Source organism: Trachurus trachurus (genome assembly GCF_905171665.1).
Source record: "Trachurus trachurus genome assembly, chromosome: 4".
NCBI classification, from domain to species: Eukaryota; Metazoa; Chordata; class Actinopteri; order Carangiformes; family Carangidae; genus Trachurus; species Trachurus trachurus.
Genome location: NC_139898.1, coordinates 3623687 through 3648608, shown reverse-complemented (window position 1 = coordinate 3648608; position 24922 = coordinate 3623687). Strand labels below are relative to the sequence as shown.

Genomic DNA, 24922 nt, shown 5'->3' with positions numbered 1-24922 from the left:
GCAGGCACCAGTCAGCTGTTGATCTTTTGACGTCTGTATGATCAGCGTCGCTAACCCGAGCCACTCCTCCTTCTTCCCTCAGGTCTTGGAGGATCCTCTGCAGTCCCAGAGACTGAAGTATGCCTTCGAGTCAGAGAAAGGCCTGTTAGGTAGGTCACTGTCGTCGCCCACAGCTGGCACAACCGGAGCTGAAACACACGGCAAACTGTCCTGAATCCTCTTCACAGTCATCAACACAATGTTTTTCCTATTAACACTGCTGGTCCACTGCCACGTCACTTGGCAACATCCTCGGTTTTCTTGTGTATTAAAAGGATTTAATGAAAATATGACTGAACACCCTCTTTCTCCCTCCTTCCCCCTCTCCCCCTCTCTCTCCCTCTCAGCCTTGATGCACCAGAGCAACAACATGGACAGCAGACGGTGTTACCAATGTGTGAAGTTCCTGGTCACATTAGCCCAGAAGTGAGTACACCCGGGGGTCAGAGGTCGGGGCTGTCCAGGAATAAGAGCTCTCATGTCTCTGACAGTTTAAGTGGCCAACATAAACTCTGAGCCTCCTTTTCATCTCCTCACCAGGTGTGCTCCAGCCAAGGATTACTTCAAGGACTTGTCTGGTCACTGGAGCTGGGCCGTGCAGTGGCTACAGAAAAAGGCAAGCAGCAAATACACTGTCACTGCATATTATCATTGTGTGTGTGCTGTTTGATTCATCTTTGTGTATATCTGAGGAGGACAGTAGATCACTGACAGGGGGAAGCCAGATGCACTGAAACCCACACCGGTGATTCTCACTGAACGTTTTTGAATCTTACAGATCAGCGTTGTAAATATCATTGTAAAATAACATCATTGTAAAATAACAGCGTTGTAAAACATAATTGTAAAATAACATCATTGTAAAATAACAGCGTTGTAAAATAACATAATTACCAACAGCACTACTTTTTCCAGTAATGAGTAATCAAAAAAGTTTCTGTCCCCCCCCCCCATAATAATGCTGTTACCGTTACTGACAATAAAATGCACCGTTACTTGATTCAAGAAGTCCCATCACAAAATAATAATACACCCGTTAAAGTGTATGTTGACATATTTGAGCATTTTATTTTTGCAAAGTAACGCAATAGTAACTTTTCCTGGTAATTAGTTACTTTTATAATGTAGTAATTCAGTTACTAACTCAGTTACTTTTTGGGGAAAGTAAACAGTAACTATAACTAATTACTTTTTAAAAGTAACGTGTCCAACTGCTCCTCCCTCAGATGACAGAACACTACTGGACTCCACAGAGCAACGTGTCCAATGAGACATCCACCAACAAAACCTTCCAGCGCACAATCTCTGCACAGGTACACACACATCACACACACTCAGTAATACATAAGTAATACTGTGAATCTGACCCTTCAAACCCAGCTGTCAAACACAACTCACTCTGCCTGTGTGTGTGTGTCTCTCCCTCTGCAGGACACGCTGGCCTACGCCACAGCACTGTTAAATGAGAAGGAGCAGTCTGGCAGCAGTAACGGCTCTGACGGCAGTCCGGCCAACGAAAACGCCGACCGCAGCCTCCGACAGGTAGGCCCCCCTCGCCGCTGCTCGCTCGACAGAGTGGCTTTCTCCCATGAGTCAGTGCGTTACGGCAGCGCAGTCTAAACGGAGAAGAATGGAACAAAAATGGGACACGTCTCTTGTCACTGTCAAGAGCCGTGAAGGTTTGTTACCTCCCACGGCTGCTCCATTCTTCTCTGACTCCTGCTGTGCCTGTCAGGAAGCCCACGCCGCCGCACAACATTGTCAGAGTTGTTCTGGCACCGGCTCCAACGCTGCAGATAATGAGCGTGTTGTGTTGTATTGAAATTGTAATCAGCCGTCAGCGCCCGGGCTCACAGATGTGTCACCTTTTTTTTGTTCCTTTGTCTCACACAAAAACAGGAGCAAACATCCTCTCAATCCTCCCGCTGAACGTTGCAACTTGTTGTCTCTTTCCCAGGGGTCAGAATCTCCCATGATGCTCGGCGACTCCAAGAGCGATCTAGAAGACGTTGACCCCTAGCTCCTCCCAACCAGCAGGACCGCTCCGAAGGAGAGGCGGCACAGCTCCGGGCAGCCAGGCGGGAGAGAAGAAAAAAAGAAAAAAAAAAAAGGGCTGCACTTTGCCTCTGATTGGTCGGGACATTTTGGACTCCACAACAAGCCAATCAGAACACTTATTCTCTCGGTTGCTACGGCAACAAAGGAGCTATGAATAAATCATAAATTACTTCCTTTCAGAGCAGCCAAGGCGATGATGGAGATGCATTATCATTAAGGGCAGCAGAGTTGATCACGGTGGGAAGTGCAAAAACCTAACTCAATCACGGATGACTTCAGTTTATCCTTTTATTCATTCATTCACTCAGAATGACAGCAAGGTGGAGGATGGGTTTGGGTTGTGTTTTAACAATTTTCTGCTCATATTTGCCAATGTATCTACATAGACATATTCATATTGTAAAGATTTGTTCCATAGATGTAATTTCCAGTGTAAGATAATATTTTAAAGTCTCCTGTGCTCTTCTTCACAGCCATGCGAATAGCAAGAGGTCACGTTAGCCGCTCTAGAGGAACTCGCAGACAACACACACACACATAAACACACGTGCACTTGTACAGGAACACCTCCACACAGGAGCACTACGGAGCGGGTGGAGTTCAGCATGCACTTTATAGTCCAGCCCAGGCTATTGTGACGTAGAGCAGCGCTGGTCAGTTCCTCTAGAGCCTCCTCACGCTCATGTCCACCTCTTCTTTTTTGCTTTTAACAACTTCTGTTTTCAGTGCCACTGAAAAAAAAAATGAAAACACAAACACGCAGAAGCCCTGATAGCAAAGCCACTCTGCCTGTGACTTAACTTTTTGACCCCCTGGTAACCACGGTGTAGCCACGGGGACGCATTTAACAGGGACAGATCCAGGCCCCTCAGCAAAATCTGAAACTAGCAGTGCCACGGTCAGCACTGTCCCCTCGGCCGACGGGCAGCCCCCGCGCTGGATTTTATTCTCCTCATTGCTGTGTTTTATTTCTCTTTGCCACTTTTCTTTGACTCTGGATGAATTGAATAACAGAGAGGATGTTTAGGGACTCAAGCCTTATGCAAGAAGAGCTGACCTGGAAGGGCACAGATCAGCCGTGGTGGGCCATCAGTGCCAACTTGAGGGGGAGCTCAGGAGCGTGTTTTATTTTTAGGTGCCAAGGTTACACACAGACACACACAGAGACGTACATAAAGATTAATACACCGTGATAGAACTTTGTGTCAGTCATTCACTTTGCTCAGAAACACAAGGAACAGGTCCTCCTCGCCTCACTGTTACCTCTGCTTTATCAGGTTTCATTTGTTTTGCTTTGCCTTTTTTTTTTTTTTTCGCTTTTGTCTTCCTTTGGAAACACACACACAGAGGAGCTGAACCCAAATGTAGCTCTAGTTTCACTCAAACCACAACCTGCGTATCCATCCTCCCCGCACCAGTCATCGGGAGACTTTAAGTGCCTTAACCTCCCGATTTCTCTCTTCTCTTTCTCTCTCTGTCTCTGTCTCTCTCTCCCCCCCTCCTGTCCCACACTTATCTCTGCTCCACCCGTCCTCACCTTGACACCAAATAGTCTGGCTGTAGGAGTGCAACAGGGCTTCTCCATCCCCCATTAGACCCCAAAATAATACAGGGACGATTTTCCTCTGTGTGTTGTGACAAAGGTTCGTAGGAATGTATCTGTTGGTTGTTGATTCTGTGTGTGTATGGGTGGGGGGTGGGGGGGTGGGGGGTTGGCCCTAATAAACAGGGTTTAGGTGACAGGACAAGAGTTTTGGTGACGGTCAAATGCTGCTTCTTTTTCACTCCGCGCTCAAGGCGGAGACACTTTGTAGATAACTGATTTACGCTTAGGTAGTTTTCAAGGAAGCCACACTTTGACTGAAGACATGAGCCGACACTATGTTCGCAGATTAGCTCTCAGCTTTAACAGGTCAATGTTTACAGTGTGAGGACCTATGAAGTTTTTTTGTTTTTCTGTTTTTTTTTTTGTTTTTTTTTCTGCTGGGAGTCTATGTGATCACACTGAGGCTCCTCTAAGTCCTCAGCCTGAGGTGAGGGAAGACACTGTTTTAGCCCTTCCGCACACATACACACACACACATTTACACACGCCACCCCCCTCCCACCACCCCCAACTCCCCAACTTCCCATTTTCCCATTTTCCCTCTATCTCACTAGATGTGAATGTCACGTCGTGCTCTGCGGCACGTTTGCATGTGTGGCAGTAAGTGGTGGTGAAGTCTGTCTTTTCTGTGTGACGGAGAAAGATTAAAGAGAAAAAAAGAAGAAAAAAAACAGCCCCTGCCCCCTCCAAACCCCCCCCACCACCACCACCACCCTCATCCTCCTGTGTTGTTTGCTGTGTAATTTGGTCATGAGCACTTCCTGTCACCAACACACCCTTTCTCTGTGGCTGGTTCTGTGCTGTCTGAGGGAGCTGCATGCAGTCTGTGCCAAGTGATACATGGCCCACATGAGTCGCATTCAGCTGAGAGTCTCTCCTATGCCCTGACCCCCCTCCCCCTCCGCCCCCACCATCCCCCTCCCCCCTCACACAGCTGCTCCATCACCACAACAACTTAGAAAAAGAGAAAAGAAAAAAAACTTCAAAACAATCGTTTGTTTTAATCCTGGGGTGCAGGGAGGGACGGGTCAGTGCGTGGGTAGGGAAGGGATTGGCATCTATACGGGTTTTTACTGTCATTCAACTTTGAAAATTCACTTCTGCCATCGCAGGATTCTGTAATGCATGTTAAAACTCAGTTTTAATTTGTACATCAGAGTTTGATTAAGGGGAAATTTGATATAAAATAAACTGGAATGCACAACCTTTTGTAAACATTGTTTTTATGTATGTTTACAGACTGTCACATTATTCACTGCTTTACTTCATACCGCCTTCAATGTAAGCGTGCACATTCATTTTCCACATGTCGACTGCTCTTAGATTTTCCCTCATTCATTTTTTTAGATTTTGCTTCATCCCACGTCATGGTGCAGACAGTGAAGGGAGCAGAGAGAAGACGCAGCCAGCTCCACCTGATGTCATCATCATCAACCTGTTCAGTGATATCAGGTTTCCTGTTGCAGTCACCCAGGCACCACAGCAGCGGTGGATGATGGATACTCCCCCACACTCCAGTCATCCATCTGCAGCGCAGCATGCACGCTTTGGTTCTTCTGACCAGGAACCAAGCAACACGTCACCGCAGCTCAGGTCTCAGGACAGAAACACGCTTTATTCCAGCAGGAAGTTTCAGCTTTGTAACGTGTAACTCACATAAACAGTGACTGTCCCAATTCTTCAAAACTATTTTAACAGCTCTTTAAAGAAATATAGGTTTTATAGGTACATAGGTACATTTATCTATTCAGACTAAGAAACAGATGGTTAAATCAAATAAATCAGGGGTGTCAAACCTACGGCCCACAGCCCACCACAGGCTCCAATCTGGTGTACGGGATGAATCAGCCAAGTGTGAAAAGACAGAAGAAACATAATATTGTTGAAATTGCACATATTTTTCTCAAGAAATGTTTAGGTTGTTCAACTTCATAACATGTTTAGTAAAAGAATAGTTAATTAACTGTTAAGATCTTAATAATGTAGGCCAGTGGGGGCTGGGGTTGCTAGGGGGTCCTCAGCAAATTGGAGTGAAGATGAGAAAAAATGCAAATAACAAAATAAAGTCAAGTGATTATATTTTGAGAATTATTATGAAATATAATTTATAGTAATGACATATTGAAACCTAATTTGCCATCATGCTCATCTGCCAGTCAAAATACCATTCATGACATCATAAACTGTGTTGACCTGGCAGTTTGTGCCCGACATCAACCTCAATCTCAGTGGGTTTGCAGAAGGGGGCCCAGGGCCAGAAGCTGATGCTGTTTGGGGCCTTGGCATGGAAAAGTTTGAGAAGCCCTGATGTAGGCTACTGGCTACTTGTACTTCTTTGCACTAAAGCAAAGGGAAGAATTTTGAGTTCTCATTCATAGATTATATCGAAATGATTTTACTTGTCTGGTCCATTTGAGATTGCGCTGTATGTGGCCCCTGAACTAAAATGAGTTTGACCCCCCTGAAATAAATGCAACTGGACATTATTAAAAAAAAAAAAAAAAAAGCATCTTCTGATCAGGAAAGCTCTTTATTATTCTTGGCCTATAAAAAAGATACTAGAAAAATATTTGGTTACATTTAACACGGTGTGTGTGTGTGTGTGTGTGATGCATGGTTTCAAAGTTACAAGTTACACTGGACGAGGTGACATTTTTGAGACATTAATGTGCACTGCAGCTTACTTTGAACTAATCCACAGCTTCACGGACGGACTCTCACATTAACACCGTGGTGTGTTCAGGGGCCTGCGGGACGTCAGAGCTGAAGACACAAACACACCAACACTACAGGAGAAAATATGGACGGTGTTTCCAGAGTGCAGGAGCGGATCACTGAGGAGGCGCGGCGTGCTGCTGCTTCTCCGGTGGCCTGGTGCGACAGCAGACGCCGATGCCTGCCACCCCATCAGCTGAAGTGGCACCGTGGACATGGCAACTGTTACCCTTAGCAACAGACCACAAAGGAGCAGAACCCAGAGAGACGGCGTTACAGTCTGTCAGAGTCCAGCCGGAGGGACAAGACACCTTGACCTGAGAGAGAGCAGCGGCTGTCAGATGTGATCATACAAGTCATTCATGTCTCTGCTGAATTAATGAATGAATGAATGTATGTCTCACCTGGTCTCCATCTACTGACGTGTTCTCCAACAGGTGGCACTCCAGAGATGGAGCATGGCAGCACACAGCATGGGACGTGACCCCGTCCCTCACCACACAGCCCCTCCGATCGGCCAGGTGTGGACGGGAGCCGGACCAGACCTCAGCCATCGACCAGGATGTGCAGCCTACAGAGGAAGGAGCTGCATGATTACAACTACAGGAAATACTGTTGACTAGAGCAGTGGTTCCCAACCTTTTTTCCTTGAAGTCCCCCCTCCACAACCCCTGCCTGCACAGACGTATCAAAAGAATAATGTGATACAAACTTTTATTTACAAAAATAAACAGCTGATAAAAAATGGTGCCCTGCCATGGGTATGGTGTTACAATGAGGAGCCCCATAAACATTTTGAATCCATTCTGAATTATTAATCTGATTCTTTTTATTCTTTTTTTTTTTTTTTTTTTCATAAAATTACTTTCTGTCCATTTTTCTTTGTTTTATTTGTTAGGATCCCCATTAGCTGTGCTCTAGAGCACCACTAGTCTTCCTGGGGTCCACATTTAAAACCAGTACATTTACAATCTTAACACGAAAAAGACAAGACAAGTCAACAAAAAGTTACATTAAATCTACATTAAATCGGATTGTCATCTACATCAAAGAACGTATGTTAAATAATCCAATGCACAGTGGTTATAAAATAAAATAAAATAAAATAAAGGGGTAAAACAAATCAAAAGGACAACAACAAGAAAACCTAGGATGGTAGGTTGTAGGTTTTTGTTCCTATTGTCTTTGTTTATACATGATTTTGATTATCCAATCGGGTGTGTTATTGGGATTTAAAATTTTCAATATGCACGAATATAATTTTGATAACCTCACAACCTCAGAACAGACAAAGCTCTGTGGACCCCCTGAAATCTCAGAGGGGGGCCCGGACCCCAGGTTGGGAACCAATGGACTAGAGAATCAAGGCACTGATCCTGCCTCTGCACACAGGAGCCAAGTGATGATGAACGTAATGCAAAGCAGCAACCATGAAAGTTCACTGTATGAACCTGATCTTTGCTCTATATGTAGCTGGTATTTATACTGGCAGGGAGTACATTGCCCTCTCACGGTGATTGCCATGGTAACTGGCATAATTTGCCATGATGTTCTATATGGAACTTATACATTGTTTTTAAAAAGCAGTTTATATAGAGGGATTACCAGCCTACGTCACAGAGGTTCTACTGCGCATGTCGCCTGCAGAAAGAGAGCCGTTACTACAGCCGCGACCATGTCTTGCTGTGCTGTTGGTTGTACTAACCGCTTTGATAAAGACAATAAAACTAGGAAATTTTACAGAATACCTTCAACTCGAACCCCGTTCAAGGCGAACAAGAGGCGTCTTTGGCTGCAAGCCATAAAACGAAGCGATTGGGACGAGCAAAAGATTAAACATGCAACGATTTGCAGTGACCACTTCATCTCAGGTAAGTTAACGTTAGGTTAAGCCCGAGCTAACAAGCTAATCAGTCATAACATTGCATCTGTTTGTTTGTTTGTTTGTTTTTTAATAATAAACGCAATTATTGAGTCCTACGCAAATATAATAATGTTAATAATGAATGTTTGTAAACAATTGAATAATTATTCTATGTGATAAATGGAGTAGAACTATCTTAGAAGCTAATGTAGCTTGGTTCAGTTTTGCTAAGTTGCGTTGCTAACGTAACAGTTAAACTTCGTTGTCATGTACCACATTGTAGGTCAGTGACCTCTGGTCAACCATGAGATGTTAACGTTACTGGAAGTAACTAGAATACACGTTATTTGTACAGGAGAGGCATCTGACGACGTGGACAGTCCCGACTTTGTCCCGTCGATCTTCTCATACTCAACCCAGACCGTCAAAGTCGGCGATGCAAAAATTGAGAGGTAAATATGATCACTTCCGTGTGATTTGTTGTTGACAGCGACCAACCAAGATGACTCCACATAGAATGACTCTAAGTGCAGAGAAGAAATGTTGAGTGATATAATGTAGCTATATTTGTTATTAGGGTTATCTGTCAGGCCATACATGTTCTGTTATGTCTACATTATCTCATGATGTCCTTTGAGACATGGTATGCAAGTTCTACTTACTTGTATTGAGGATGTAACAAACATGTGGTTAAGCAAGTAACAGCTGCTTTCTTTGTACTAAATGCTTTCTCTCTTCTGTGTGTTTTAGATTTAAGAGAAAAAGACGAAGGGATGAAACTCCCAGCAGTTGTCCAGAAAATAGACATCAGTCCACTCCCACTTCCCACTGTGAAATGGAGCCTGATGCTGATCTTTGTACTGGTAAGAACCATAACAATAACCTGGCCAAGGCGGTCTGTGAGCCTGTTTACATATTTATGAAGGAAAGTACCTTTTTTATGTTTTTTCTGAATGTTAACATCTTAATTATTATTATTATTATTATTATTATTATTATTATTATTATTATTATTATTATTATGGCATTATTATACAGAACAGTCAGTACCAGGATTAATCAGGTTGTCATGTTTATATATTTGTTGTGTGAAGTATTTGGCCATGATTATGTTTGGCACAGTATGAATAATCACCCAGATTGTAGCTGTTTACTAGATGAAAAAATAGGGTTGTGAAATTTCTATTTGTCCAATATTTTTTTTCAGAAGCTACGGTCCCAAAGGCTGTCCATGATGACCTCCAACAGAAACACAACCAGCTTCATACCGAATGTGACCAACTGCGTGTGGACATCAACAAACTCAAAGCTGAGAATGAACAATTAAGAGCAACGCTTAGGAGTACACGGTTCTCTTTTGACTCTCTCAAGTGTAAGGCAACACAAGTCCTGTTTTTCACAGGTCTCACCAGTGTCCTCTTTAATTGGGTTTTTCAGGCAGTCAAAGACAGTGTGGAGGTTGTACGTGACTCTCTAACCCTGGAGGACCATCTATTGGCTGTCCTAATAAAACTCAGATTAGGTCTCACCAACAAGGACATAGCATTCAGATTCAATGTTAGAGAATGTGACATCTCAAAAATTTTGAGAAGTTGGCTCCCTGTTATGTCCAAGACTTTGAAACCTCTACTCAAGTGGCCAAGCAAGCATGCCATATTAAAGAACATGCCAAAATGTTTCAAACCTAAATACAGGCGTTGTAGGTGCATTATTGACTGCACTGAAATTTTTATTAACAGACCCACAAATCTTACAGCCAGAGCCCAAACATATTCGAATTACAAGAGCCACAACACAGTTAAGTATTTGGTTGGCATGTCACCTGCAGGAGCCATTACTTTTTTGTCCGCAGGTTGGGGTGGGCGTGTTTCTGACAAACAACTTACAGCTGAGTCTGGATTTTATGACCTTCTAGAAGTGAATGATGAGATACTAGCAGATCGTGGTTTTACCATCAGAGATGAGCTTGCCCTCCGTGGTGCTACCCTTAGGATCCCTCACTTTACGAAAGGAAAAAAGCAGCTGTCTGCTCAAGAAGTGGAAACATCAAGGCGTTTGTCCAACGTCAGAATACACATTGAAAGAGTAATTGGCAGATGGAAAACATTCAAAATTCTGACCACTGTTATTCCACTCTCACAGGTCGACCTCTTAGATGACATGGTCATTGTGTGTGCAGCATTCACAAACATTTGTAAATGTATAGTTCCTAGAAAATAACTTGTAAATGCTTTGATAAAGTATCCAAGAGTCAAGACACATTATTATATATATATATTTTTTTTTATTTGATTGTTTTATTTTTTATAGCCTGCTTGCAGACTGTGTACTGTACATGTAAAGGCCTAGTCACATACAATATAGAACAAACAATTGATACGATATATTAACACAGCAAAAACTGTACATCAAATCAGTTTTCGTATCACTTTTCTTTTCTTTTTTTACTTTATCATAACCTAAATTTAGCCTTTGTGTATGCAATCTATGCGTATTAAATATTGACTTTCACTTACACTCTAAATGGTACCTACAGCCCAGCTGAGCTCAAACAAATTCAAAAAGTCAACGAATGGCAAATGCTCATAACTTCATGAATGTTGGAGATACTGATTTACTGTAAAGGGATAGTTCACCCACAATTCAAATTTCACTCATTATCTACTCACCCTCATGTGGACTAAGGGCTGGGAGAAGTTTCAGAGTCCTCCGTGGCTTCTCTGAGTTACAGCGGGTCTCCGCGCAGCATTGCACTGCCATATGACGGTTGAGAATGGAGCTCACTTTTCTTCATCCAAAAAGACACACCAAAAAACATCCAAATACCTCCATACTGCTCGTCTGTAATGTCCTTGTATTGAAGCCCTGACATGAGAAATTGTTCCGAAAAAAATAAGTACGTCTATATTTTAAGCTTGTTTGTAGCGGAAGCTCCCAGTGTCTCAGTTCACTGCTCTTCCTGCGCGATTTGCACTGACACCCAGTTCACGGCTCCGCCGGTGCACTGACACAGGCAGAGCAGTGAACTGAGACACTGGGAGCTTCCGCTACAAACAAGCTTAAAATATATACTTTTCTCATGTCGGGGTTTCAATACAAGAGGGACATTACAGACGAGCAGTATGGAGATATTTGGATGGTTTTTGGATGAAGAAAAGTGAGCTCCGTTCTCAACCGTCATATGGACATGCAGTGCTGCACGGAGACCCGCTGTAACTCAGAGAAGCCACGGAGGACTCTGAAACTTCTCCCAGCCCTTAGTCCACATGAGGGTGAGTAGATAATGAGTGAAATTTGAATTGTGGGTGAACTATATCCCTTTAATAGACTTAAAGTTTGGGTGAGTACCAACCATGTTGCACCAATGTGCTGTTGTAAGTATTACTGCAAATACGATGTATTAAGATGTCTATTTGACTGATATGATATTGAATATGTGATATGTTTTTTACATCTCTTTTCGATGTATGGTACTTCGGACCCCAGGAAGACTAGCTTGTGCCATTTGCATCAGCTAATGGGGATCCTTTTAAATAAATAAAATAAATAATTTCACTATTTTGAACAATTATCAAATATTGACAAAATTAATGTATGAACAGCATGGGGTAAGAACTTTTTCTTTTCTTTTTATAAGATGCAGACTGTAATTTGAAGAACCTAAGTGAACACTTTGAATGTAAAACAATAAATGATGTGTTTCGGAGTGCATTGTTTCTAGCTCTTTTTTTTACACTGCTCACAATGCCATTCCTTAACCTTTCTTTTGAGTTTTGCACATTCGTAGTGGAAATGGTTATTGCACTTTGCGCAGGTGGCGATCTTTCCAAACTCCGGCCTTTCACAATACGAGCAGACTGTAGGTGCTTGTTGTTTTGGGTCCATGCTGCGGGTTAAGAGCTCAGGCAAAATACTTTGTCTGAAGAACTGCTCAGCAATAGGGAGGACTGTGTACAGCATCTCTTCATCTCTGGCTACACGAGTGATTATCAGATCCCGCTGTGTCCAAATCACAAAGTCGCAGTACTGGACACCACATACAAACATGTGAAGCTGAACTTGATGGTAATATCCATGGTTCTTCTTGAGTTGGAATGATTTGTCCAAGCAAAAGTCTGTGTCCTCACTGCTCCCTGTCAGACCATCACGGTATTTGTAAGGGCACTTGATCTCTACAGTGCCTCTCCCACAGCAGCTACAGTTTGCGACTCCATCTGGTGATGCCCCAAGATGAGGGTTGTCTGGATGTACAACAAGACCGCAGAGTGTCACGTTGAAGTTTTGATGGTGTGCTTTCATTGCTTGAGTATAGCATTCTCTGGCTGTGGGCTCGTTTTTTCTTCCCCACTGTATAGCATTTACACCTGACAAGTCTTTGTTGTTGTAGTGCATTAACTGTTTGATTAAGTTTGTTTTAGCAGTCTCAGCTCTAACAGTGCACACACGATGTAGGGTGGTGCTAGTTATGCGTCCTATTCTGTGTGTTTGCCAAGCCTGTGATTGGGCCTGATTTTTAGTAATGCATTCAAGGTTCATACATTTCTCCTGTGTCATTTCCTTCCTCAGTTTGGAAAAGGTCTCTTCGCACTTCTCGTGTAATTCAGTTGAGGAGATGTCTCTCAGATTCTCATCATACAGAGCTGCCAGTGGCTCCAGCGGGTCTTCGTTGTCTTCGTCAGATTCCGACGCAGTGTCTGTGTCACTGCAGTCCAGGCTAGTGAGCACAGCTGCCTTGGGTTCCAGTAGTTCCAGTTTCCTCATGTCTTCATCTGTCAGCTCTGAATACACAATAAAATAAATATTCGATTTCACATGAATACAAATTGTATAGGAAACAACATAGCACTGTAGTATAGTAGTAATAATAATAATAATAAAAATCGGATATTTTAAAAATAAAGCATGTTTTCATAACTACATTCCCTCTTTGTGTGGTATGTGAAGCCTCTCACAAAACCTTACTACAGGTGATGGCAGCATTTATTGATTAATAGAGTTGATCAGCCTTTTTTTATATATATATAATTTAAAATAAATTATACCTTTGGCATTGACCTTTTGACGCTGTCCTCTGGCTGGTTGCAGGAGGCCGGTGTCTGTCCACTTTGGCTTTCTGAAGCAGATTTCACTCAGTCTGGCTGCCTTCACCTCTCTTCTGGATGTGAGAAGCCACTGGTTTTTCCCTGAAGTACAAGCCTGCTCTGTCTTTCCATATCTGACCCACAGCTCGACTTTGAGCATCAGTGCTGCAGCATGCCTACAGCATGACCCCAAGCTGAGAGAAAATAGTAATGTGTTTGTCTCTTAGTTTAGTTATAACTATGCCCGCAGGCACAGCTGGATAAATGCAGTTGTGAAACGTTTACAACAATAACGACAGTGGCTGAAGACGAGGTTACATAGTAATGGAAAGCAAGCTGAGATTAATTTTTATTTTATATTATTGTAAATGTATGCGTATTAATTTTTGGTGGTGGTCGGAGGAGCTGTTGGGCGCACATTGACAGCCGCTTCTGTCAGTCTGTGTTTCCAGCGGTCCCGCAGCAGTTCTCAATGAATTGATTACCTGCTGGGGGGCGTGGCTATCATACAAATGTTTGTTCATTGATGTTTTTTGTGTGTATGTAGCCTAAAGAAACTAGAGACAGAACTCAACTCGCAGTCGATCTGCCCCTGGGCAGCTGTGGCTGACGTTACAGGCGTAGCTAACGTAAGCTTACCACCACCGGTGTGAATACGGTATGAATGGTTTCTGTAAAGCAATTGAGTATCAGCTGATACTCAATATCGTTAAAAGCGCTATATTAATGTAAAACATCATCATCATTATTATTATTAATAAAATGCGTACCCAGCCATGCAGGTGCAGTTCGCTGTCAGGATGCAGTTGTTCTGCTTGTTCAATATGACCCAGACTTTGTACATCTCCGTCCTCTTCCCTTGTCGCTGACTAGGCAGCACCTCAGTCTTCAGAGCCACAAAATTTTCGACATGATAATCGTGAAAGAGTATATCTTGTACATGATTGTCTGTTACATAGCTGTAAGCATCCAGTGTCTTGTACGATCTCAGGCTCTCCCGGGTATAGAGACTTGGTGTCTCTATCAGGTACGCATAAATGTCCGGCCACTGAAGTCTGGGCCATTTTTTTTGATCATTTGTCCACTCACCTGCACCTAATGCATACGGGTCGTTTAGACGAGTCCCATTGACTAAAGTTAATTTGTTAGTATAACCTATTTTATCACTGGGTGATAAATTATTGTAGTAAATGGACAACATCGCTCGTTAACATCGCTGAGTAAACTGTATGGTAACCATGACAACCGGTTCTTTCTGCAGTCAAGTTGCGCACGCATCCTGATTTGTTAGTAAACAGATAATCCCTCTATACTGTCCTGTAGTTGAGATATAAATGTGGATCACTTCAACTCTGCATTACAACATGAAAGATGATTGCACTCTTTCATTAAACGTGAAGCTGAAGGCGGTCTGAGACGGTTAGGGGCCTGAACAGCCGGTCAGGCTCTGTCCAAAGGAAAGAAAAGGTCTATAACAACAAATGTGACTCTTCCCCTCTGAGGCTGCACAGCGGCCGGTCACTCAGACAGATGTGATGTGACTCACCGGTCAGCTGGTGCTGTGGACCCACACACTCAGCGCCTCGTCCCGGCTCAGGACCAGCGTGGGCCTGACACCGCAGGCCGCTGATCACACAGCAGCGAGCCACAGCGTACACACCTTTACCCCCAGCACCGTTATGTGCAACACACTCCATCTGTCCACCGTTCATCTGAAACACAGAGTGAGAGAGTTTCTTTCTTTTATTTATTTTTTTATTTTTTTTATTTTTTTTGGGGGGGGTGGTTGGTTATTGATTTTTGATTACTTGACTAGAAAACAAACAAACAAACAAACTCAGTAACACAATATTCCCTCCCTTTCACAAACAACATTATTGGAAGGCAAAGAATAAAAATAAATAAAATACTAAATAATAATATTAATAGATAAATAGAAATACATTAAATAATTAATTATCATTATTAGTTTGCACAAATACAAACTTACACACAGAGAAATGATATGTGTACGTAGGCCTATATATAACCGACACATACACATCATCTTCTTTCCTCTCTTTTCCACCATAGCGCTCCTGCTGTTACAAATTACAAGCCATTTTGGGCTGATCCTGGTACAGGCTCCCGTCTCTATCTAATTCTAATCCCTAGCATTTATATTCAGGTTGTTCATGAAATGAAAGAAAAAAAGCGTCCACATCTCTTAACAACCTGTAGCGTTTGCAGACTTTAGAGCAGTTGTGTGGAGATAAGAGCAGGACTCACAGTGATGGTCTCTCCCACGTGGACACCGTCATGGGCGTAGCTGCTGCAGCCCATCATCTCCTCCCCATGACGACAGCGACTGGCGGCCCTGTCGGCGCTGGCGACCCCTGACCTCTCTGACCACACGGAGCGACACAGAAGATCCCCATCTGGGCACACATTTGAGAAATGAAATAAGCACGGAAGTGTTTTTGCGCATCTCTGTGCGTTTGTTTGTGAGTCACTGACATGTGCTGTTGGCAGGAGGCATGGCTGCTACCAGGCTGGGAGTGGTGAGGTGATGTGGCTCAGACAGAGAGAGGAGGTTGATGGTGTCGCTGGTGGAGAAGTGCAGCAACGTCTGCAGGAGCTGCACTGGTGACATGTTCTGCTCCGACGACAGGATCACAGCTGCTACACCTGCACAGGTACAAACCAAAACACAAGGCTCATCATCCAGATACCCAGAGCTATCGCTTTGTTTGTTCAAGAGTGGTTATGAACAAAGTATATTGACTTGAGTAATGTACTTAAAGATATTAAAGGGATAGTTCAACATTTTGGCAAATTGGCCCATTGCCATAATCCTTATAGTTTTAGCAGTAGGTTCGTTACCTTTAATTGTTGGTGCAAGCTATTTTTAGAACGGCGGAGCAGAGCCGCGAGCTGCTCAGAGCTACACTTCGGAGGCTAATGGGATTTCTTGGTTTCCCTCATCAAACTCATCAAATACACAATCCAACAACTCCAAACGCTCTGGTGGACAAGTTGTGACCTGCACATTCACCACGCTATGAGATAATAACAGAACGTTATGAGACAGAGTTGTTTTAGAGGTAAATTCATGCAAAACCGCTGATGCGCGTTTCCGTCAGGGGCAGTTTTTCAGCTAGCAGTCTCTGTATTTACCTCAAAAACAACTCTGTCTCATAACGTTCCATTATTATCTCATAGCGTGGTGAATGTGCAGGCCACAACTTGTCCACCAGAGCGTTTTGGAGTTGTTGGATTGTGTATTTGATGAGTTTGATGAGGGAAACCAAGAAATCCCATTAGCCTCCGTAGCGTAGCTCTGAGCAGCTTGCGGCTCTGCTCCACCGTTCTAAAAAAAAGCTTGCACCGACAATTAAAGGTAACAAATCTACTCCTAATACTATAGGGATTATGGCAATGGGCCAATTTGCCAAAATGTTGAACTATCCCTTTAATACTTATGACTTTTTCTCAGCTGTGCTTATTTAGACAAATATTTTCATTTGTTCTGAAAAAGTGTGATCATACACTGTGTTCACCACAGGAGAAAAACTCACAGCCACCTCCTCAGTCATGTTTGAAGTTACCAGTGTCCCAAAGATGCTACACTAGATAAAGATGAGGCAGAAGAGGGGCTGATCTGAAGTTAGTGTTTATAGCAGGGGTGTCAAACTCATTTTAGTTCAGGGGCGACATACAGCATAATTGGATCTCAAGTGGGCCGGACCAGTAAAATTATAGCATTATACAGTAACCTATGAATAACGAGAACTCTAAATTTTTCCCTTTGTTTTAGTGCAAAGACGTACAGGTACATTATTAAGATGTTTGCATTTATCCTTTTACAAAATATTATGAACAACCTGAAATTTCTCAAGAAAAATACATGCAATTTCAATAATATTATCTATGTAATTTTAACACTTGGCAAATGTGGGCCGGAGTGGACTCTCTGGCAGGTCGGTTTTGGCCCACAGGCCATATGTTTGACACACCTGGTTTAAAGGGTAATAAAGAGAGAATTTCATCACTGCCTTTGTAGTATATTGTGCAGGAGACAATAATCAGGCCAGGGATGCACTTCAGAATGTGTCTTTACTTGGCAACTTAAAGGGATACTTCACCCAAAATCAAGTTACTACTACAAAAAGGCTAAAAACAGAGATCAAGTTAATTTTTTCCAAACAACTTTTTCATGTTGCGGCTTCAGGACACTTGGGTCAGTACAGACGAGCAGTATGGAGGTATTTGGATTTTTCAATGTGTGTGTTTTGGAAGAAAAAAGTTAACTCTATCCGCTTCCATTGAAAATCTGTTGCCGGCCGCACCCCCCCCTGGAACTCTTTTTTTTTTTTTAAGTATATTTTTTGGGCTTTTTTGCCTTTACTTGATAGTAGGCTACATAGTGAGATAGACAGGAAATGGGGAGGCAAAGAGAGGGGGAATGACATGCAGGAAAGGTCTGCCCAACGCGGGATTTGAACTGGTGCGCCTGCGTTGAGGACTGTAGCCTCTACATGGGGCGGCCGCTTTAACCACTGCGCCACACACAAACTCTAAAAGCAATTTGATGACTCCGAAAGTTCTCCAATCCCTTCCTTGGCATGACAGTGAGTAGAAAATTGGTGAATTATTGATTTTAGGTGAAGTATCCCTTTAAGGAAACAAAGTACAGCTTCAACTGCACATAACATAACTCTATTACAGCCTTAAAAAACAAGTTTGGAAACGACCGTGACTCCTTTTGACGAGTCCTTGAGCTCTAGACAAATCTGACTGCGCAACTTTCACTTGTATTGGAGTTATATTTGCCCAGGAGGCTCAACACTCCGACTCCAGTGATGAAGTTTGTAATTTGTCCACCTCTGCTTGTAGTGTGTGTGTGTGTGTGTGTGTGTGTGTGTGTGTGTGTGTGTGTGTGTGTGTGTGTGTGTGTGTGTGTGTGTGTGTGTGTGTGTGTGTGTGTGTGTGTGTGTGTGTGTGTGTGTGTGTACCTGCAACATGAGCAGCAGCTTGTGAGGTTCCACTTCTGGTGGTGAAACAGGTGCTGCAGTCACTGCTGGCACTAACGATGTCATCACCTGGAGCAAACAGATCAACACAGCGGCCGACGTTGGTGCCACCTGCTCCCTGGGACATGAGCTGGTCCTCTGCATTAACAGCCCCGACCGTGATGACCTGCACACACACACACACACACACACACACACACACGAGGTTAAAAGGTAAGGATGTTATCTGTCAGTAGATTTCACCACTGGGTTCTTTGAAGTGTTCTGTAACCTCAGGCTCTGAAGCAGGCGAGTAGAGGCAGGCGTCGTCTCTGTAGTTCCCCGCTGCGGCGATGACCACAGCTCCGTTAGCCACCATGTCCCTGCAGGCTGCGTTTAATGACCGGCTGAAGCCACCGACGAAAGGCAGCAGAACCACCACTGCTTCTGCCTGACGGGCCTGTAAAGTGGCCTGGATGTACTCCATACCTGAGCGGGACAGGAGAGGGGTGCTGAGTGACCGCCCCTCCCTGTAGGGGGCGCATACATCAGTCCGACTCCCCAAAGGTCCGACAGCTCATTTCTCCGACTACCCATTCTACAGTGTTAAGGTTAGGTTTAGGGTAAGGTTAAAGGTTAGGGCTACTTAAGTCGGAGAAATGGGTAGTCGGACAGACGTCATGCGCCCTCCCTGTAGCTACAACAGCAGCTCCACTTTCACACCTGCTTTTCATGTGAAATTGGTTAAAGGTACATTGTGTAGGAATTCCTCCCATCTAGCGTTGCGGTTGTATATCGCAAGCAACTCAATCGTATTTTTCATGCTGCATTCACGTGAAATTGGGCAGACGGCAGACGGACGACAGCCGCTGCACATAACGACATAAACAAGCGTCTATGTAAACAAGTGGTCCGTCAGCACGAGGCAAAGCAATACACGTGACAATATGTTGTCATGGCGATGTGGTATTGTTTACCTGACCCACGTTTTACCGGCTTTCTCTCCACTTCTGTGACTAAAGTGACATCTGGTTTGTTACCGATGGCCGTCTGCCCGACTGCAGGTGAATGCAGCATCAGTGTAACGCTCCATTCCTCCTCACTGCGTTACCGCGGTGACTTTTCACAGACGCCACCTCCACCTGAGCCGACAGCTCCGGTGTCTCCGCTGAGTTTCCGTGGTTTCCTACCGTCACGCTGCCACTGAACGTAAAAACATGGAGACACCACATGGCAGCAGCACCGAGCTTACCCGCTCCATGTAGATATGAATGATATGAACGGCTCATTCAGAGCTGAAAGGAACACTTCAGTTTGTTGATGGGGGGGATTACTGATTCATGAAAAACAGACTTTTGAACCAAATATTCGATTAATCGTGAATAGATAACAGGAGAAGTTACACAATGTCCCTTTAAAGGGATAGTTCACCCAAAATTGAAATTGCACTCATTATCTACTCCCCCTCATGTGGACTAAGGGCTGGGAGAAGTTTCAGAGTCCTCCGTGGCTTCTCTGAGTTACAGGGGGTCTCGGCGTAGCAGTGCATGTCCATATAACGGTTGCAAATGGATACCAACTGTCTTCGTAACAAAAAGACACACCAAAAAACATCCAAATACCTCCATGCTGCTCATATGTAATGTCCGTCTTGTATTGAAGCTCCGAAATGCAAAATTGTCCCGAAAAAATTAAATAAATATATTTCACGCTTGTTTTGTAGCGGAAGCTTCTCAAAGCTCCTCTTCCCGGTTCGTCAAATTTGGACAAACTGGGAAGAGGACAGACCCTGGTTCGTCCAAATTTAACGAACCGGGAAGAGAAGCTTCCGCTACAAACAAGCTAGAAATATAGACTTATTTAATTTTTTTCTGGACAATTTCTCATGTCGGGGCTTCAATACAAGACGGACATTACATACGAGCAGCATGGAGGTATTTGGATGTTTTTTGGTGTGTCTTTTTGTTACTAAGACAGTTGGTATCCATTTGCAACCGTTATATGGACATGCACTGCTACACCGAGACCCCCTGTAACTCAGAGAAGCCACGGATAACTCTGACACTTCTCCCAGCCCTTAGTCCACATGAGGGTGAGTAGATAATGAGTGAAATTTCAATTTTAGGTGAACTATCCCTTTAACTCATGAATTCAGAACAGCAGCTGGGCCGGCTGTAGGCATGAATAACAGATCAGATCAGATGTGCCAGGAGTCACAGCAGGTCAGGATGTGTGTGATACATGAGTTCAGAGGGAGTTCTACCTGCCAGAGCTGCTGAAACAGTTCCTTTCCCCTGACAGTTGAGCACACGGACCAGGTTCACACCAGCACCACGAGCAACACCAGAGTCCGACCCGCTCACAACCCCAGCAATGTGTGTGCCATGACTGTCACACTGACTGGCCTGTGGAGGAGAGAGGGATGGACAGTGAGCAGATCTACATGTGTGAAGTGTGAGTGGTCCCTTGGTGTGTGTGTGTGTGTGTGTGTGTGTGTGTGTGTGTGTGTGTGTGTGTGTGTGTGTGTGTGTGTGTGTGTGTGTGTGTGTGTGTGTGTGTGTGTGTGTGTGTGTGTGTGTGTGTGTGTAACCTGTCTATGAACTCTGACTCCGTCCTCCTCTGGGATGTTGTTGAAGTCCGTGATGAGCACTCGGCCTTCAACCTCTCTGTGAGAACTCTGAACACTGCCATCCATCAGATACACCTCCGCCATCCCTCCATCATCTGCAGAGGACAGAGCACACGCGTATGTGTGTGTGTTATAATTACTTCAGGTGTGTGTCAGAGTCAGGCTGATGTGGAGATGAACTCACTGGGAGGTTGATATGTTCCGTTTTCTGAGGCGCCACCATGAGGCTGCAGTAACCTCTGGAGGTTCCAGGGGGCGCTTTGAGCAAAGATGGAGGAGTCCTCCTCTATGTAGTGGACATGAGGGAGCTTCACCGCCTGCACAGAAAACTCATCATTTAACATGTACCTGTCCATGCAGCTTTTGTAACCCCATGAATGCATCACATTTAAAGGGATAGTTCAACATTTTTGGCAAATTGGCCCATCGCCATAATCCCTATAGTCTTGGGAGTAGGTTTTGTTACCTTTAATTGTTAGTGCAAGCTATTTTTAGAACGGCGGAGCAGAGCCATGAGCTGCTCAGATCTACGCTACGGAGGCTCATGGGATTTATTGGTTTCTCTCATCAAACTCATCTAATACACAATCCAATAACTCCAAAAGGAGGCTAGCTAGGCTAGTCAACATTCACCACGCTATGAGATAATAACAGAACGTTACGAGACGGAGTTGTTTTCGAGGCAAATGCAGAGACTGCTTGCTGAAAAACTGCCCCCGACAGAAACGCGCATCAACGGTTTTGCATGAATTTACCTCGAAAACAACTCCGTCTTGTAACGTTCTGTTATTATCTCATAGCGTGGTGAATGTGCAGGTCACAACTTGTCCACCAGAGCGTTTTGGAGTTGTTGGATTGTGTATCTGATGAGTTTTTTATGAGGGAAACCAAGAAATCCCATTAGCCTGGCTCTGCTCCGCCGTTCTAAAAATAGCTTGCACCGACAATTAAAAGTAACAAACCTAAAGGGATTATGGCAATGGGCCAATTTGCCAAAATGTTGAACTATCCCTTTAATTTCATCTCCAACCACACTGGATGTAATCAGGGTGACGAGTGAATGCACTGACTGGTGTAACAGGTTGGTATCACACTCTCTCCATGTGGGATTCCCCAGGGATCCATCCTAGCTCCTCTGTTATTCAACATTAACATGCTACCACTATGTGTGTAGCTTTTACAAACTCATTCAAATTATGTATTTAAATCCCTACAGTTGAATGACACCTAATGGCAGCTCCTCATAATTACACCTAATTGTAGTTCAGTACATCTAAGTGTTAGACCTCAAGCTTTCAGCTTTTAGCTGTCATGTTATTCTCAGCTGACTTAAGTTGTTCCGTTTTTTTCCACTACAGAAACATCTGCTGCCCTATAGAAAAGGTCATCCATGTCTTTATCTCCTCTAAACGTGATAGATTTTATTTTTATCTCAGCAGACAAAGTATCCACAGACTCCAGACCAGCACCAGCACACTGTCAACTAGGCTTCACGACCACATGTGGTGAAGCCTTTACCAGCTGGAGGACGTCACTGCTCATCTTGACCAGGAAGCCGCGCAGAGCTCCAGAGTAGGTCTGCAGGATGTCCAGCAGGTATCCCCTCCTGGCCGCCTTGGCCCTCAGCCTCCTGATGCTCCTCTGGACGTGAGACTCGTGCGTCCCCTGACGCAGTATGACCAGGTACTGACCGGGCACGCGCCATGCTGGCTGGAGCACAGAGAACAGACAATAGGCTACAGGTGCTCAGTCAGTGCCAGCGCGTGATCAGGAGAAATGAGGCGCTCATAAGGTTAGAGACCTCAACATGCCGTTAACCAGCCTGAGTGATGATAATGTACTAAGGATGATTAATACACAACAATACATTTGTCACATTTAAATATAGCTTCATGTCAAACACATCACTTTTTCTGCAGAACCAGCAGGGTATTAGTTCAATCAACGGCTGGAAAAGCATCAAGACAATAAGCCATCTTCATCATTACACACTCAGCGATCATTAGAGGAAGATGGCCGTTTAATAAAAAGTGTAAAATCTGTACAATACACAGATGAAGACTTGTCTGCTGCTCCAACTCAGCTGGAACAGGCGCAAACAGGCTGCTCTGCTGGCGCTCCGGAGAAAGATGCGCCTCGGTGCGTCTTCCTTACCTTGTTGCACCTGAGGAACTCTGCAGCGGGCTCGGCTCCGGGCTCAGGCACGGTGGTCCTGTCCTCGCGGATCAGATCCAGTATCGTGTCGTCGTCGCCCTCGGGGTAATCCTGCGCGCTCGCGGACAAAGATGCGCACAAGCACAGCAGCGCCCAGCCAATCCAGGCTGAGGTGCGACGCATTCTTCACACCTCTTGGACCGTCTCCAGTGAAATGATCAGGATCAGTGTGAAGTGACACTGATTCACTGATGGGAGTTTTTTTTTAATTATATTTATTATGTCAGTCTGAGTTGTCCAGATGTTTTAATGTATCCGGCAGCTGCGCGTCCTTGTGCGTCTGGCAGCCAAATGATCCTCCAAACATCCGATTTTGGGGGAGAGAAAAAAATCGAACAATTGATTCTTATAATTCGAGGCGGGGACTGGTGACGTCTCCCGGGCTCACGCCACCGCTTTTGTATCGAATGATTGTCCTCCGTTAAAAACACCTCTTACTGTGGAGGAGTCATGTTTCACGCTCCCCCCAAACCTCCCTGTAATTATTATTGCATGTCAATGGGAGAAACCACTTCCTTCACTTCAAGTTGATGCGTTGATGCTGTTTTAAGTCGCACTTCATGAGAACAGGGAGAATTATGTAAGTTCAAGTCGGCTGCTTCCTAATCACTGTGTGTTTGTGCGCAGATGGCTGACCACATTGTATCTGGCTTATCAATAATCGATATTTAATTGAACATCTTCTATGTGGGTGTTGAGGTGCGCTCAGAGGAGCAGAGGGCGCCCAAAGACCCCTGAATACCAAACTCTGATACACGCACATTTCTCTCTTTTTCTCTCTCTCTCTCTCTCTCTCTCTCTCTCTCTCTCTCTGTGCGTGTGTGCGCGCTTGCGTCTTCAATTAGGCTAATTTCAAACTACTGTGAGCTGCTTCATGTAGTTAGGTTTCAACTTAGGAGCGATGAAGACACGCAATGAGACTTGACCTGACCGACCGGGTCATGAGGACATGATGCCACTGATGTCTCAGGCTGAGACACCTGAGGAAACAGTGATCTGAATGACAGGGGGAGAGCCCCTTAAAGGGATAGTAGCATTTTTTTTTTAAAGTGGGGTTGTATGATCTACAAATAGCCCCTAAGTACTTTAATTGCAGTAGCAGACTCTCTGCACTCCTCCCGTTAGCAACGCCAGCCCATAGCCCTGCCCAGAGATTTACAACATTGTAGTGAACAGACCCAAAGAAACGGCCTATTTTCGCGGCCTAAAAGAGGTTTTACCTGAAAAAATAATACACAGTTCCATTGTTCGCTATAATATAATTTTTTCCAGCCCCTCAAAGTGCAGGAAAAACGCAGTTTTTATTTGGACCTAACCAACTGCTGATTGGCCGGCGCTAACCCTGGGCGGAGGGATACGTGAGTTGGTTAGGTCCAAATAAAAACTGTGTTTTTCCTGCACTTTGAAGGGCTGGAAAAAATTATATTATAGCGAACAATGGAACTGTGTATTTTTTTCAGGTAAAACCTCTTTTAGGCCACGAAAATAGGCCGTTTCTTTGGGTCCATTCACAACACTCCTATGTTGTAAATTTCTGGGCAGGGCTATGGGCTGGCGTTGCTAACGGGAGGAGTGCAGAGAGTCTTCTACTGCAATTAAAGTACTTAGGGGCTATTTGTAGATCATACAACCCCACTTTTAAAAAAATGCTACTATCCCTTTAAGGGGCTCTCCCCCTGTCATTCAGATCACTGGTCCTCAGGTGTCTCATCCTGAGACATCAGT

The 24922-nt window shown here is 44.2% G+C and overlaps 2 protein-coding genes across 5 annotated transcripts in view; one reads left to right on the top strand and one right to left on the bottom strand.

Annotated features, from left to right (window-relative positions):
* Window positions 1-4894, top strand: part of usp24 (ubiquitin specific peptidase 24) — a 36326-nt gene extending 31432 nt beyond the window's left edge. For all 4 annotated transcript variants that reach the window (XM_083970496.1, XM_083970495.1, XM_083970494.1 and 1 more), the window contains 6 exons: window positions 83-149; window positions 387-465; window positions 580-655; window positions 1266-1352; window positions 1471-1581; window positions 1997-4894. In XM_083970496.1, the coding sequence (XP_083826622.1) occupies window positions 83-149; window positions 387-465; window positions 580-655; window positions 1266-1352; window positions 1471-1581; window positions 1997-2059 (483 nt within the window). In that variant the 3' untranslated portion in view covers window positions 2060-4894. The remainder of the gene's footprint in view (window positions 1-82; window positions 150-386; window positions 466-579; window positions 656-1265; window positions 1353-1470; window positions 1582-1996) is intronic.
* A 1640-nt stretch (window positions 4895-6534) lies between these two features.
* pcsk9 (proprotein convertase subtilisin/kexin type 9) lies at window positions 6535-23320 on the bottom strand (the record flags this gene model as incomplete). The annotated part of the gene is made up of 12 exons (XM_083970049.1): window positions 6535-6735; window positions 6823-6989; window positions 14910-15075; window positions 15632-15780; window positions 15860-16030; window positions 18358-18541; window positions 18647-18843; window positions 20618-20759; window positions 20945-21078; window positions 21168-21300; window positions 22502-22693; window positions 23138-23320. 12 exons carry the CDS (start codon window positions 23318-23320, stop codon window positions 6535-6537), a joined length of 2019 nt encoding a protein of 672 aa, XP_083826175.1.
* Window positions 23321-24922: the final 1602 nt, after the last annotated feature.